The following is a 15276-nucleotide window of genomic DNA, read 5'->3' as shown; positions in this document are numbered from 1 at the left end:
ATTACGATTTGAAATTCGAAAAAAAAACCAAAAACTATTTTGGTTCAGAAAAATGCATTTGGTAACTTTTTTGATAAAAAATCAAAAAAAATAAATCTGAATTTGCCCTATTGTGAAGGCGCTTTGTGTTTTTTCGAAGTAAAATATATTTATTACTGATAAATTTGTTATCGATAACAAGATTTCACTTCACATAGTTTGTAAAAAAAAATAAAAGAGATAATAATATCACCATTAATATATTTATATGATGAGTGATCACTTTCAAAAATGTTTTGTTTCTTTAAAAAGAAGTAAGAAAGAAACTACTCAAAATAATTTTTTAAAATTAATACATAAAAAAGAAAAAGAAAATATATTATTATAATAAACTGAAACTTTAAATTCAGGAAAACGTCCTTGATTTTTAATACAAAAAAATTTAAATTTCAGTAAATTTTGTATTAGACTTAAAAATGTATTACAATCAAATTATACATTTAAATAAAATTATGGTGTTTTCGTAGAATCTACAATAAAATATAAAAATAAAAAATAAAAAATTGACTTAATTAAAAAAAAAAATATTTCAAATCAAACTATACCGTTAGGTATACCAAATATCTCTTTGATCTTGTTTTAAAACTGACCTATTTATATATAACGAAATAATTTTTGAAAAATTAATTTTCAAAGTAATATTTTTGTATCTTGCGTTATAATTAATTTCATTGCTTTATTTTGCGAGATAGTTCGTCAAGTCACACCTTTACCTATGAAAAAATCTATCGCATAACAGTGCAATAAGGCCAATGTTGCCTTATTTCCCTCTCACAAACTAAAATAAAGGCAACTGTTAAAAAGTGGATTTATTTTTCTTTTTAAACAAGACAATAAAACCCCAATTTTGAAAGTTGGCCTTATTTCACGGCTGGCAACTTCTGTTTAATATAGTTAAGAAAATTTTACTGTGGACAAACGCAGTGGTGTTCAAAACCTGTTTAGTTTTCCATTAAGAGCTTCGCATCTGATTTGAATTAAAGTGTACGTGCTCTTATGTAGTTTTCTTCTTATCCGATTGATATATAAAATATTATGGCGTGAAATCTTTAAAAATATTGAATTTTCAAATTGCGAATCTTCGAACATTCAGAATAATAATACCAAATCCTCTTTTGTATTATTTGATTTTGTAACTTAAAATTCCTTTAAAACACATAAAAATAGAAATATTTCTCACCAAACACATTTTGAAATATATGAAATTGAATTTGTATCTTCATTTTTGTTTTTTTCTTATATTCCAGATATTCAACGGAAAGTGTACATGCAATGCGTCTGATATCCTAGAAGCACTAAAAGATAGCGAAACTCTACGCGAATCAATACGAGGACCTCCCGGTTTACCGGGTAAAGAAGGAAAGACAGGTGCTCCTGGGCTCACGGTAAGCAAGATGAATGTTTTTCTATTTCTATTTTTGTTTTCTTTTATTTTTATCTCTTTTTTTCTTCAAAATAATACTTTTTTTATTCGTGTATTGTCACTATAAAAAATTTCACATTTTTCATCTATGCACACAATTTCACTATATAGGAACCCACATCGTCATCATATTTTTATACCTACACAAATCCTTCAATGTTTTTTTTTTATTCTGACTATATCGTATATCCTTGTGATGCGTGTATCATGCCTTCTCAGTTTGTTGTTGTAGGTATCTCATGTAGGTAATTAAGAGAAAATGAATTAGATTGCATGATAATAATAAAGTAGGTAAAATGCGAAAGTTTTTTTTTTGGTTTTGTGTAACAGTATTTTTTGTTTCATCGTTCTTCGTTACTGCAACAAGGACGAAAAGTATCTATTTTATAAACTATGTTTACCACGCGAACCATGTAGGACCCAGTTTTGTTTTGTTTCTATTTTTCTGTTTATAATGTCTGCTCAAAAATAAAATAAAAAAGATAGATAAAAACACGTGTTCACAGCACTTATGAAATGCTTCTCTAAAATATGTGTATTTTTTGTTTGTATGATGGATGATAGTTTTTAAGAATAATAAATAAGTGGAAATAAAAATCAGTAACATGCAAAGCAGAGTTCATTCATAATTAATTTAACGTATTTAAAATGAAGACATTTAATGATAGTAATTTTCTTTCTTTATTGATATTTTTTTTTATACTTTTTTATTTCCACTGATAAATCAAGATAAAACAACTTAAAGTTTAATATTTTCAATTCCAAGAATTAAAAAAATCTTCACATAAACAAAATGACAAAAAATATGTGCTCACTGCGGCGTATACGTACTTTTTTCTTCATTGAAATAGGTTTATTCTGTTGAGATACAAAAATAAACTTAGTTTATGGAAACATACTAAAAATTAAACTTAGTTAACCTTTATTAAAAAAGGTTGAAGGAAAAAGATTTCAACACTTAAAACATCTCAGAAATGCAGAACGTTGAATTTTGCTTTAGTCAAAAAAATTTATTTGAGTTAAGTAAAAAAAAACTAAATATTGAGATTTAGATCGAAAGTGGATTGAAATTTTTTCTTTTTAATTCTCATCTTTATTCGAAATTTGTAGAATTTTTATTTCATGAAATCTCACCTCACTTTAAAGTATCTATGATGAAATTTTATTTCATGAAGTAGTCTCATCTCTCTTTAAGACATAAAGAATTTTTATTTTATGAAGACTCGTGTCTGTCTTAGAAGTCTCTCTTAAAAAAAGAATAGAATAAGAGTACCAAGACTGCAGTTTTGTAAAGAATATTTTTTTAATGCATTTGTTTTCATTACAAACTTAAAAAAAATATTTACTGCAAACAAACAAAAATTTCACTAAAACAAAAATATTTTGGTATTGCAATTGAAAACAAAAATTGCATTAAAATAAAATTTTTGTTGCAACTAAAAAATATTTTGCATTAAAAAAATATTATTGCAAATAAATAAATTTTCTGCTTTAAATGTGTGCATTAAATATTTTTTTTTTAATATAAGTCAAATTTCTTACTTATTTTGGCTATTTGACCATACATATTTTAACTATAATATTCAACATAATGTATGGCCAAAGAGCCAAAATTGTAAGAAATTCAACGAATATTAAAAAAAAAAACATTTAATGAACTTATTTTGATTGTTTTTTTTTTTTTGAATGCAGAAAATTTGTTAAAAAAAATTTTTTTAACTGCAATAAATATTTTTTTTATTGCAAATATTTTTCATTTGCCAAACAAATTTTTGTTTAAATGAAATTTTTTTTTTTTTTTGTATGAAATAAATTTTTTTAAATTTCAAATGCATTTTTTTTTTTTCAATTGATATTTATACAAGCCTGCAAGACTGTATAAAAATATATACATTTTTATTGATTTTGAATCTAGATATGACTTACCTTCATTTTTAGTATTATCACCCACAAAAACTTATTACTCTCAATTTTTCTTCGTTCTATCACTCTTCAATACCAGTTAAATTTAGGTGCAACAGGTCTCTTCCTAATTAAATTACCATTATTACCTCATTAAACCTTCATAATATTTATTCATTCACTTACAAGATACCATTTGATTAACATATTCCTCCCCTTTTTCCAAAATTTTATTAAATTATTGTTATTTTCTAAAAAAAAAAAAAACACTAACACGGTAACTTCCATTCACAAAAAAAAAAACGCCTTTCACCTTCTCAGATGGACAAAAGCCTTCAACATTACCTGAAGAAAAAATCGGTAACCAAAAAAATATAAAAATGAAAAACAAACAAAAAAAAAAAAAATAGACCTAAAAATAGCTCAAATTTTCCCTTCCTCTTTTACTCCCTCCCCCCGAAAAAAAAAAAATAAAAAAAATGGTATAACCGTCTAATTTTTCACAATTACCATCATGACTAAACCAATTCAGTTAAAAATGAGAACCAAAAACAATTCTTGATCCTATAACACACACAAAAAGATGCTATACAACCTTATGCCTTTTAAACCTCCCTTTGCTGTCGCTGTTGTCTTAAACACTCTCCTACACCTTTAAAATTAAATTTTTGAAAAAAAACGTTTCATTTCCCTCAGGCAATGGAAAATTTACCAACCTCAGCCAACTTCGAAACCACCCCAAATATTCTCCCGTTACAATTATACCCACCATATATAGGCATCCGCAATCTTGCTAAGTTTAATTATAATATTACCTCTATATACCCCCAATTTTGTTAAACAACCCCCCTTTAACCCCTCTTCAATGTGAAAACAGTTCAAATAAACACACACAAACGACAAAATGTTAGAATTACTCCAAGTCCTAGTGATAATCCCGTTGTTTTGCTGTGGAATTATTTCCACAATAGTGTAAACCACCCCCAAAATCGAAAACCCCCAAAACAAAAAAAATACACGCATTCAGTTTGAATGTTTAGTCAGCGAATTAAGGCAATTTAGTTAATGCCTGCATTCACCAACAACCAAAGAAAGCCTTGTTGTATGTATAGAGAATACCAAACGTGATCTAGACCCTCTTTGCCATTGCCGTGCGTTGTCTCTTTCTTTAAGCTAGAAATTACCCATCATTTCCATTACAATAACCATGACGAAACTAATTTTTTGTATTTTCTTCTTGTTTTAATTTACAGGGTGCTACTGGTGTACCAGGTGAACGCGGTGCCCCCGGTCCGAAGGGCGACCGCGGCGATAGGGGCGATCCTGGTGCTCGTGGTCCCGAGGGTCTTCAGGGCATGAAGGGTGAGCCCGGTCTGGATGGGATGCCTGGCGTCGCAGGTCCTCCTGGTCCAGCTGGGCCACCCGGTCTTCCGGACAATTACGATGTAAGTATTCTATCTTCTTTCTTTCAGTTAAATAATTATTCTTCATTTATTTTTGTTTGATTTTAATTGTAAATGACTACATTGTTAAGCCTTTTAACATCCCATTTTATCATTAAATTCCACTCCTTTCCGTTTATATCCAACAAACTCAGAGAGGGTACCTAAAACCCCCACTCTCCAAACACCCATCATCATCAAAAGGAATTAGAATTGTCCGCCAAATAAATCATTAAGCAATTATTCTTTACCTCCTCATTTCGCGCGCTAATGTCATTCCTTTCGAAACAAATTGCTACCGGAGCTTCGTGTCAGGTTAAAAGAGAAGGCAGCTCCTTTCAAGAGTTTGCTATAGCACCCCTCCAAACCTGCTTTTAACTTTTGTGTTTGGCAATTTTCTAAGTAAGTTGTAATGTGATTTTTTTTGTTTTGTTTTTCTTTTTGTTGTTAGTTGTTGTACTATACCTTTGCCACTGGTGTGTTTGCGTTTGCTTTCAACTTCCGTTCACACGGAGAAACCCGTTAAAATTACAAAGCAAAAAAAAAAAGAGAGTATCAATGTAGGTGTAAAGGAATAATATGAAGGAAGAGCAAAAGAAAAAAAAAACATTGAGAAAAGGTTTCGTTTCTTATTCTTATGGTTTTTTTTTTTTTTTTTTTGTTCGTCCACTATACTCGTAGCCAATGCCAGTGAATTGGGTTCACCCTTTTACTAGATGCCCGGTTTGCCATTATTTTTACGTGCCTCGGGTGAGAAAAAAGTCAAAGAAAACAATTTGCCTAAACTAATTTCCTTCCTTTTCGTTTCTTTTTTTTTTTTACTGCCACTGGATTTTTTTTTGTTTTATTTGTATTTTCATTTTGAACGTTTTGGCCTTTAGTCAAGTAAAAAAAAACCCTTTAACGGTTTTCTGGACATCATGGTGTTTTGTTTGAATAGAGTAATGGGAAAGTGAATTTCAGCAGTACTGTTCTTCTACCCCGGTCAATGAAATTTCAAAAGAAATTATATCAAATTACAAAACCAAGAAATAAAGTCATAAATTGAATCTCTGTAACTGTTCAATTTGAAACCTCAAGCTCATACTTTACAATTTTTCAAGTAAAAGCATTTACTATTTATTATGCTTTAAACCCAATGTCATACAATTTTATAGTAAAGTTATGTTTTTTTTTTCGAGAATAGAAGATGTTGGGAAGCATTAAATGAATACATTTCTATGAAATGAAAGATGACCTCTTCGAAATTGTATAAATATTTATTTAAATTTTATTGCTCATATTTCTAGTCCTCGAAAAATACAAAAAATAACATAAAAAACGGTCTAAAAGTGTTTTTTGTTTACTAATTTGGCATATTTTGGACATTATTTTCAAGATTTAAAAATTTTCATTAAATAACTATGTACAATTATTCCTAAGCCCTATTACGAACACATTTTGGATGTCTTTTGACCAAAATTTCTAACTTCTTTAATGTTTTGAAAAAAAAAAAAGTGTGTGTACACATGTACACGCGACTGAAGTTATACTTCTCATTCAATATTATGTAACTGAGTTTCATTTGATATTTTTAATTTCTATTATTAAATTAATTAATCCACACTTCGTTTTTTACATTTTTATCAAGTGAACAATAAATTAATTCTTTCATCTAAAAAAAATTCCAAAATACAGGGTGTCCCACAGTCACCACCCCAAATGAAAACCATGGATTCCTGAGGTCATTTTAAGTCGAAAAACTTAAGTGGTATTTTTCTCGTTTTCGTTCCGTTTTCGAGTTACCACGGTTTTTATGATTTTTGCTCTCTTGTCTTTTAACTGGCCTTATCTTTGCCAAACTACGTTCGATTTGAAAGATTTTTTCTACAACCAATCAAGAATTTATTACAGTTTTAGTTTGTCTCAAAACTTTTTTTCTGCGGACCACCGTTTCTCCACAATTTTGCATCGAACACAATTTTCTTCGTTTTGTAAGTTGTTTTTTACACTTTCATATCATTTAAGTCAAAAAAACACGTTAATGAGTATTGCTTTTTTGTGCTTTTTATTAAAGCCCAGTTAATTTTCATAAAAAAAAATAAGTTTTATTTCATAAAAAAGGCTACTAAAAGTTATTAAAAAAAAAAATAAACAAACTGAGTGAAATAAAAAAAAATAATTTTTAAATAAAAAATTAATTTAAATTATTTAAAAACTTTTTCTGAGCTATTGTGGTTAAGAAAAGAACAAATAGATAAAGCTCAGAAAGAGTTAAAATTCATTTAAATTAATTTTGTATTTAAAAATTATTTTTTTTTTAATTCACTCAGTTTGTTTATTTTTTTTAATTACTTTCAGTAGCCTTTTTTATGAAATAAAACTTATTTTTTTTTATGAAAATTAACTGGGCTTTAATAAAAAGCACAAAAAAGCAATACTCATTAACGTGTTTTTTTGACTTAAATGATATGAAAGTGTAAAAAACAACTTAAAAAACGAAGAAAATTGTGTTCGATGCAAAATTGTGGAGAAACGGTTGTCCGCAGAAAAAAAGTTTTGAGACAAACTTAAACTGTAATACATTCTTGATTGATTGTAAAAAAAATCTTTCAAATCAAACGTAGTTTGGCAAAGATAAGGCCAGTTAAAAGACAAGAGAGCAAAAATCATAAAAACCGTGGTAACTCGAAAACGGGACGAAAACGAGAAAATTACCACTTAAGTTTTTCGACTTATAATGACCTCAGGAATCCATGGTTTTCATTTGGGGCGGTGACTGTGGGACACCCTGTATAGGCATTGGAAGTTGGGGCGCGAAAAAGCTTCTGAGAGCTGAACGCTTTGACCTAGAGACATGGGAGTGGTGCCATATGAAAGCTTATATTTTTAGCTACTCGATAGTTTTATAATCCGGTTTTTCGATTTTTTTTTTCAAAATTTCGAGAAAATCGCGTTTGAAAGTTGGGGTAAATTTTTTTTTCGAAAAATCCCCGAATCTTTGAACGCTCCTGGAAGCTAAGCCGCTTGAGAGCAATTTTTGGATGTGATGCCAATTGATAGCTTGTGTCATGGGCCTACGCTTTGCATATTGATAGATTTTTAAAAAATCGCCTTCCACGTTAAACCGCCACATCATGCCTATTTTTTCAGAATCGTGATTATTTTTTTTAACTTTTAAGTTCTCCCGGTTTGAGAACGCTCGGACCTTCAGGGATGGGAGTTGTACCCAAATGTAGGTTAGATTCCCCGCTACCTTTTGGCATCAAAATTCTCATTTAATTCAAAATTCCGAGATATAGGCGTTGAAAGTTGGGGGCGCTCATTTTCAGCTCACTTTCAGCTCACTTTCAGGTTTCAGCTCAGCTCAAATGAGCTGAGCTGTGGTACCACATGGTACTTGCCACATGCCACATGCAACTTACCACATGAACATGTAACTTGCAACGTGTTGTGGGTTTTTTTTCTTTTTTTTTCAAAAGCATCAAAAGCACCATTGTTAGGTGTTCGCTAACATCACTCTTTAAAAAAAAAAATTCTGCTAAAACTAAATGTGGTTTTCACTTCATTGATAAAAATTTCAAGTTACAGCCAAAGGGAATCGTAACATTTTGAATCGTTATTTCTTTGGTCATTTGCTTGTAATTAAAATTTTATATCAAATGGCCTCCTAGCTATATAAATGGGGTATACCAGCAACAAGCGGGCAATTTTTAAGGGATCTGTATTGAACAAAATTGAGTTTTCCTAATCGCTTGAACTGGCCCCTTAATGTTTTTCATTTTGAAATTTTAAATTTGTGAGTTAAAAAAATCAACATTATAAAATTAAAAAATCACGTATAGGCCACAGTGGACAACAACTTAACACCTTCGGCCTAGATGCTAACACACCAATCGAAATTAAATAAACACTTGCACACAATTGAACAAAATGTTCATCTTTTTGTCGTCAGTGTTAATTTGTAAACAGAAAAAAAAAATCCTTTCAAAAAAGAATTGAAAATTTGAAAACACTTTCAAATACAAACCCAATAAATTACAAATATGTATAAAAAATACAAACAGCAGTTTTTACTCAAGTTTTGGTTACTTAATTACTTAATAACTTTGGTTACCTTGTGACTTGGTCTCAGAAAGCTTTGAAGATTACAATTAATGTAAATTATTCTTTGCAGAGTGACACTTTTATTTGCATCAAAATCACAGTTGATAGCTAGAATACTTCTCAGATGAGAAATTTGCTTCTCGATTTCAAACTAAAATCGTTTGATAAGGCAAAGTTTTGGGTTCAAAACCAATTTCAAATATCAGGCTGCAAATTTTAAGCCTCTTTAATTAAAAGTAAATGTTATTTAAATTATTGACAAAAATGGTTTTTGGATTAACATAGTTTTGAATCAATTTTAAAAACTCATTCCAGAGCCTCGAATAGTATTACTGACCTAGAAACTGCATCTCTTAGTTTTAAAATTTTTCATTTGGTATATCAATTTGCAGTGTTTCGAAACGTTTTTCAATACGCCAATATTTGGCATAAAATAATAATTGCTGTTTGTGTTTTTGGAAAAGTACGAGTTTCAAATGAGTGTTGCAATCTGAAAGAAACCAATAAAACTATGCACATGCGCATAGCTTTTTTTAATTTTTCCATCACAAAACTGCATAGCTAATGAACTTTAGTTGTCGAATTCGCATACTAGAGCCTCCAAAAGTTACAATCAAACGTACAGTTAAAAGACCAGCAATAGCGTGAAGACCAGAATAGCGTTTTTAAAAATGTTTAAAACCACATAGGTGAAGTTAAAAAATCTTAAATTTCTTGTACCTATTTTTACCTCAAATTTTTTTATACAAAAATAACGAAAATTTCTTAAAAACTTGGTGAAATTCTTTCAAGAAGGTTCTTCTTTCATTTTATGTTTAGAACACCGTTATCTTGATGATGTTATGGCTCGCAAAAAGGTTTTTTTTTTTTTTCAAAAGCTATGAAGAACGCATAGAGATTTTTTTGTTTTTTTTTTGTTTTTGTTCTTCTGTTCCTGTTCTATTTTCGCTATGTTATGACTGTTTCGTCCTTTTCATCGATGGCCTTAAAAGGATTTGCAACCGAAGCAGTCTGCTATATAAGAGGTACCTGCAATCAAGTTGAAACTTTGCCAGAGCTTAACTGGAGAGAATGATTGTTCTACCGGTGGTGGATCTTGAAGTCGCTTGAATTTTAGGGGCTTCTCCTATACCCTCTTCCAGACCCGACCAGTTCCTATTTTCTATTAAGGTAGACAAAAAAAAAAAACAACAAAATATATTCACTTGCTTCGTCGTGTCGCGTCGCACCCATGAAAAGAGGTAAAGACGTACTTTAACGATTTTTATGATTATGGGTGAAAATCCCTTAAGACTCACTTAGGGAACGCGATGCGGGTAGCCAAGAGAGGGAGAGAGTTGTCGGTTATACAACATTCTAAAGGAAGAGCAGCACAATGAAATTTGCATAAAAAATAAACTTTCATTTCATATTCCCTTATTTTGTGTTCTCTGTTCTTTATCCTTTTTTTTGCACTAAGGGACGAACAGAGTAGGGTGATGGACCCCCTAAATAATGCCTAGTGAAAGTATTTATAGTGCACACACAGGGTGTTTATGTTTGCATGAGGATGTGTGTCAGGCTTATTATTATTTTTTCTCTCTCTCTTTTTTTTTTTTTTGTGTGTGTTTGTTTGTACACTCTCTTCAGCTTAACAAAACTACTTTTAGGCTAGCGGAAGCTATTTTCGTGCTTAGTCAGGGTGTGTGGGAAAATTTGTACAACCTCTCACTTACACACATACAAACACTTTTTGTGTGTTATATAATATTATAACTTGCATGACTTTTCTCATACCCGGTTTATGGCATAAGGTCAATCCCTATTATGGGGGTTCGCTTAAAGTATGCAAATTGCTGAGTGGGTTCTTAAGATTTCGAGTTCTATTATTTTTTATTTCCATCCCCTAAATGGGGGTGTGTAAGAGATGAGGGAATTCGAGAGGGTGTCAGAGAAGGGTAAATTTCATGTTTTCAACACACCCATACTCTCTATACACACTTTATTCCGACCCTACACTTCTACACACTGTGCTTCTGGAGCTGATGTCCTAGCTAGGATCTATATAGAGATGGATGTTGTTGTATGACAAGGAACTCAATTTTCGTAGAACATGAGAAGTTAAACGGTTTTTCTTTTAAGGGGGTTTTTGATGGGGGTTAGGGTAAAGTAGGGTATATAGTAGGATATTTAAACATATAAAAGGCATGAGTCTTCTCTCTCGTTCGTCAGACATGCAATATATGGAAAACATGCTGAGTGTGTGACAGTGGCAATTATTTGAACACATGTCTCATTATTGAGATGTGCACGTGATGGATTTAAAGGAACAAAAAGAAGATGAAAACAAAAATGAATGTGTGTGAGGATGTGTATATGCTCATATATGAAGAAATGGCTTGACATAAACGTTAGGTTGCATGGGAGAGAAAAGGTTTCAAGATGTGAAGATTTTTTTGGAGAATATTGAATCAAAAAGGAGTCAATTTTAAGTCAAGCAGCTTACTGAGGGATGACGATGATGAAAAATGATTTCGTTTTTTTCTTCTTTTTTTATTAATTAATTTCTTTCGCTTTTTGAATCGACAACCTGGGGAGGTCCTTGTCTTTTACAAGAAACTTTTGTGACACCTTTTTTTCAAGAACAGCAAACACTGTAATTGGTTATATTTTTGAAATTTCAGATATGGAGGTATTGGTATATATTGAAAAGGACGCTCGACATGTTATTTGTTGAGATGTAAGGATTTCATCTAGGAAAACGAAATTTACCGTAGCTAAGATAATGTCTTTTCAATTTTAAACATTTTTAAAGAGATAAGAAATTTGAATTTTAAATATATTAAATTTCATATAAATGTTGAGTACTTTAAAGAAAAAATATTTGTACTCAAACCAAAAATGTTTATTGTACCCCTTTCATGAATTAGTGCAATATTAAACATTGTTTTGTGAAAAATATTGAAAATGTAAATGTATAAGTACGTAATGATTTAACGTAGCATGCATTCAGTAAAAACTTCTGCATAAATACTTCTGAGTAACATTTTTTTGAGTACACATAATGAGAAATGTACTGATTATTTCTATTTTCTATGCACTTCCTTCTTCAGTCTATAGTGAGGCGGCTCAGCATTAAAAAAGAGTTCAATCGTGCACTTTGTGATAAAAGCATGAAATTAACATCGTTGGTAGTACTCAATTTAAGAGTTATTTTGAGATATTGGGCCACATTGTATTCCATTCGGAAGGGTAGATACAAGACTTTTTCTGTGTTGCACTCGATTTGTTGCATATCGTAGTATAGGCAATGAAATATTGTATTAATATGATACATGATTTCGAGGTATTTTCTAACGCCCGATCGAATAAAATCAATACCAAAATGTCTCGACCATCATGTAAAAAGTTATTGGACTCTTTATGAATTGTCTTTTACTCAAAGAGCAAGAGTCAAAATATTATCAAGTACTCCTTGAAAAAAAGTGGTAGGTTGATAAAATTTCGTGTGGACGTTTCATATACCATAGAAAAAAATAATAAAATATGTTCATCAAAAAATTTCAGGTCAAAGGGTGTTTTTTTTTTTTAGCGAGAAAGAACACTTTTGAAATGGTACCATTGCAACACATGGAAAATTTATGAATTTTTTTGAACCGCATATATATTTTATACATCGTATGAGAATCAAAAATAATCAAAAAATGAATTATATTTACCATGGAACATTGAATTTTCATGCAAAACTTAAATTGCTTGCTTTTATTTTTTATTGAATTTTCATACAAATTAATGTTTTGAAGGAGTGAGGTGCAAAAGTAAAAGTATGAAAAATAATTGTGCAGTTTGTGATAAAAGGATCAAATTAATAGGATTGTTAGTACAATATGTAACCCTCATTTTAAGATATTGGGCCTTTCAAAAGTGTTCTTTCTCGCTAAAAAAAAACACCCTTTGACCTGAAATTTTTTGATGGACATATTTTATTATTTTTTTCTATGGTATTAGAAAAGTCCACACTAAATTTTATCAACCTACCACTTTTTTTCAAGGAGTACTTGGTAATATTCTGAATCTTGCTGTTTGAGTAAAAGACAATTTATAAAAAGTGCAATAACTTTTTACATGACGGTCCAGGCATATTGCTATTGGTTTTATTCGATCGGGCGTTAAAAATTACCTCGAAATCATGTATTATATTAATAAAAATGTTTTATCAGCTATACTATGATATGCAACAATGCGGGTGCAACACAGAAAATCTCTTGTATCTACGCTCCTGGATGGAATACAAAGTGGCCCAATATCTCAAAATAACTCTAATATTGAGTAATACCCATGATATAAATTTCATGCTTTTATCACAAAGTGCACGATTTAGATGCTAAGCCGCCTCACTACTATGAATAAATTAAGTATGAATTCATAACGTTAAATCATGTCTATAGCGAAAATAAGTGATCTTTGATGAGTGTTTCTTTAAAATAGACTCTTTATTGTACTGTATTTAATGGATATGTACCAAGAAAGCACATAAGTAGATACACATTGAACAACATATTTTATTTCTATAGTAGACAAAAAAGCTAAGATCATTTCCATACTTTATATATTATGTTATGTACTGAATGTAATTTTTTGTATCTATTCACTAAATTTAATTTTTTTGATCATGAAATATTGTACTAAGTACACAATATAATTTGGCTTGACACAGTGTCCATATTTACTTTAACAAAAATAGTTCAGGCAGCCTGTGCACAAAAAAAAAACCTATAAATAGTTTTTTCATAGTACCTAGTGTGTACATTAAGTCCTACTGTACTGAGTACCTACATAACGCTCTTTTCAGTGCATTTGTTTTTCCCTCAGTATAGCATAAATTGTTGTGGATTCTAATTTTTCATTGATAACACTTATGATCACAAGAATTATAAATTAACCCCCTTATTTATAAAGTTTGTATAACTTTATACAACTGTTTAAATTTGGAAAACGTGATCAAAACCCTTGTTTATTGTTGTCTTTAAGCTGTCAAACTTATACACAAGAGTAAATTGCCTTTCCCGCGAATAATGTGATTATTATTTTTATTAAATTAAGCATATTTCCAACAATTTGAAAAAAGTTATGCAGTGTATAAGTAGACAAAAATCTAATAAATAAGCCTGTAAGTTTATAATTTAGGAATCAAAATAATGTTCATATGAGTTCTATATTGAGTGCGTTGTACGTGTACTCAATACAACCATGTAAAACTTAGTGTGAAATATTGACAACTTTTTCGATAAAATTTCTTATCTGTAGAAGTGTAGACTGTACTTAAAACATGGTTAGGGTTAGGTTAGGTTAAATGGGCTGACAGTTGATCTTGTTACCGTCACACTTAGATCAATGTAGATCCCTTGTGATACCCTGAAGTATTGTAACTTCATGAAAAAGTGATAACCTATGAATGCTATGGTTGTTCGAGCCATTTGGAGGACTTTACAAAGTTCAGTAGGCTATTGCCTGAAAGTTCCGAAAGTTCTTCTAATTCATTAAAGAAGTAGTTTCCTAAGAATTTTTTCCTAGTGCGACAGAGTGCTGGGCAGTGACAGAGGAAGTGAACAGTGTTTTCCTGTTCGTCCTCATTACCGCAGCCTCTGCATAGATCATCCGTACTAAGCCCCATTTTCTTTTTGTGGTATCCTAGTAGGTTATGTCCCGTTAAGATGCCTATTAGGGATCTTAAGGAAGGTTTACTAAGTAGTAAGATCTTGTTTGATTTTTTCTCGTCGAAGTTCGGCCATAGTTTCCTGGTGTGACCGCAGGATTCTAGGAGGTTCCATCTTTCATTTGTTTTTTGTGAAATATTGTTGACAATATTTCGTTTTATTTCACATTGTGGGATTCTGATGTTATGGTCTATGAGAGAGGGATCAAGAACTGAGCCCTCCCTTGCAAGCTCATCCGCTTTTTCGCTGCCGAACACATCACTGTGGCCGGGAACCCAGCAGAGTCTTACATTATGCTGCATACCAAGAACCCTAAGCTCTTCGCGACAGCAAGAAACAAGCTTTGACTTGATTAAGGTGGCAGAAATCGCTTTTATTGCCGCTTGGCTATCAATGAAAAAGGTGATGTCAGCAGGTGATATCGCCATCATGGATATTTGTTTAGCAGCATTTTTCACTGCCAATATCTCGGCTTGGAAGACACTGCTGTGATCGGGGAGCCTGAAAGAACTGGCAAGGTTAAGGTTTTCTGAGTAAAAACCTGCACCAACCCCAGTATTCATTTTCGAACCATCAGTAAAGATGGCGATAGTCGACTCATTTGAGAAAGGTACACTGTTTTCCCAATCTTGTCTGTTTGGGAAACTGACATTAAAAGACTTGTTGAAGTCTAAGTAAGGGGTCATGT

General features: G+C 31.0%; 1 protein-coding gene across 6 annotated transcripts in view; it reads left to right on the top strand.

Moving 5' to 3' along the window:
- Nucleotides 1-15276, top strand: part of LOC129911779 (collagen alpha-1(XVIII) chain) — a 402503-nt gene that overhangs the window by 238862 nt on the left and 148365 nt on the right. For all 6 annotated transcript variants that reach the window (XM_055989696.1, XM_055989697.1, XM_055989695.1 and 3 more), the window contains 2 exons: nucleotides 1287-1424; nucleotides 4618-4809. In XM_055989696.1, the coding sequence (XP_055845671.1) occupies nucleotides 1287-1424; nucleotides 4618-4809 (330 nt within the window). The remainder of the gene's footprint in view (nucleotides 1-1286; nucleotides 1425-4617; nucleotides 4810-15276) is intronic.

Source organism: Episyrphus balteatus, chromosome 2 (genome assembly GCF_945859705.1).
Source record: "Episyrphus balteatus chromosome 2, idEpiBalt1.1, whole genome shotgun sequence".
Lineage (NCBI taxonomy): Eukaryota > Metazoa > Arthropoda > Insecta > Diptera > Syrphidae > Episyrphus > Episyrphus balteatus.
The sequence above is the reverse complement of the archived record's forward strand: the minus strand, read 5'-3'. Positions and strand labels throughout refer to the sequence as shown.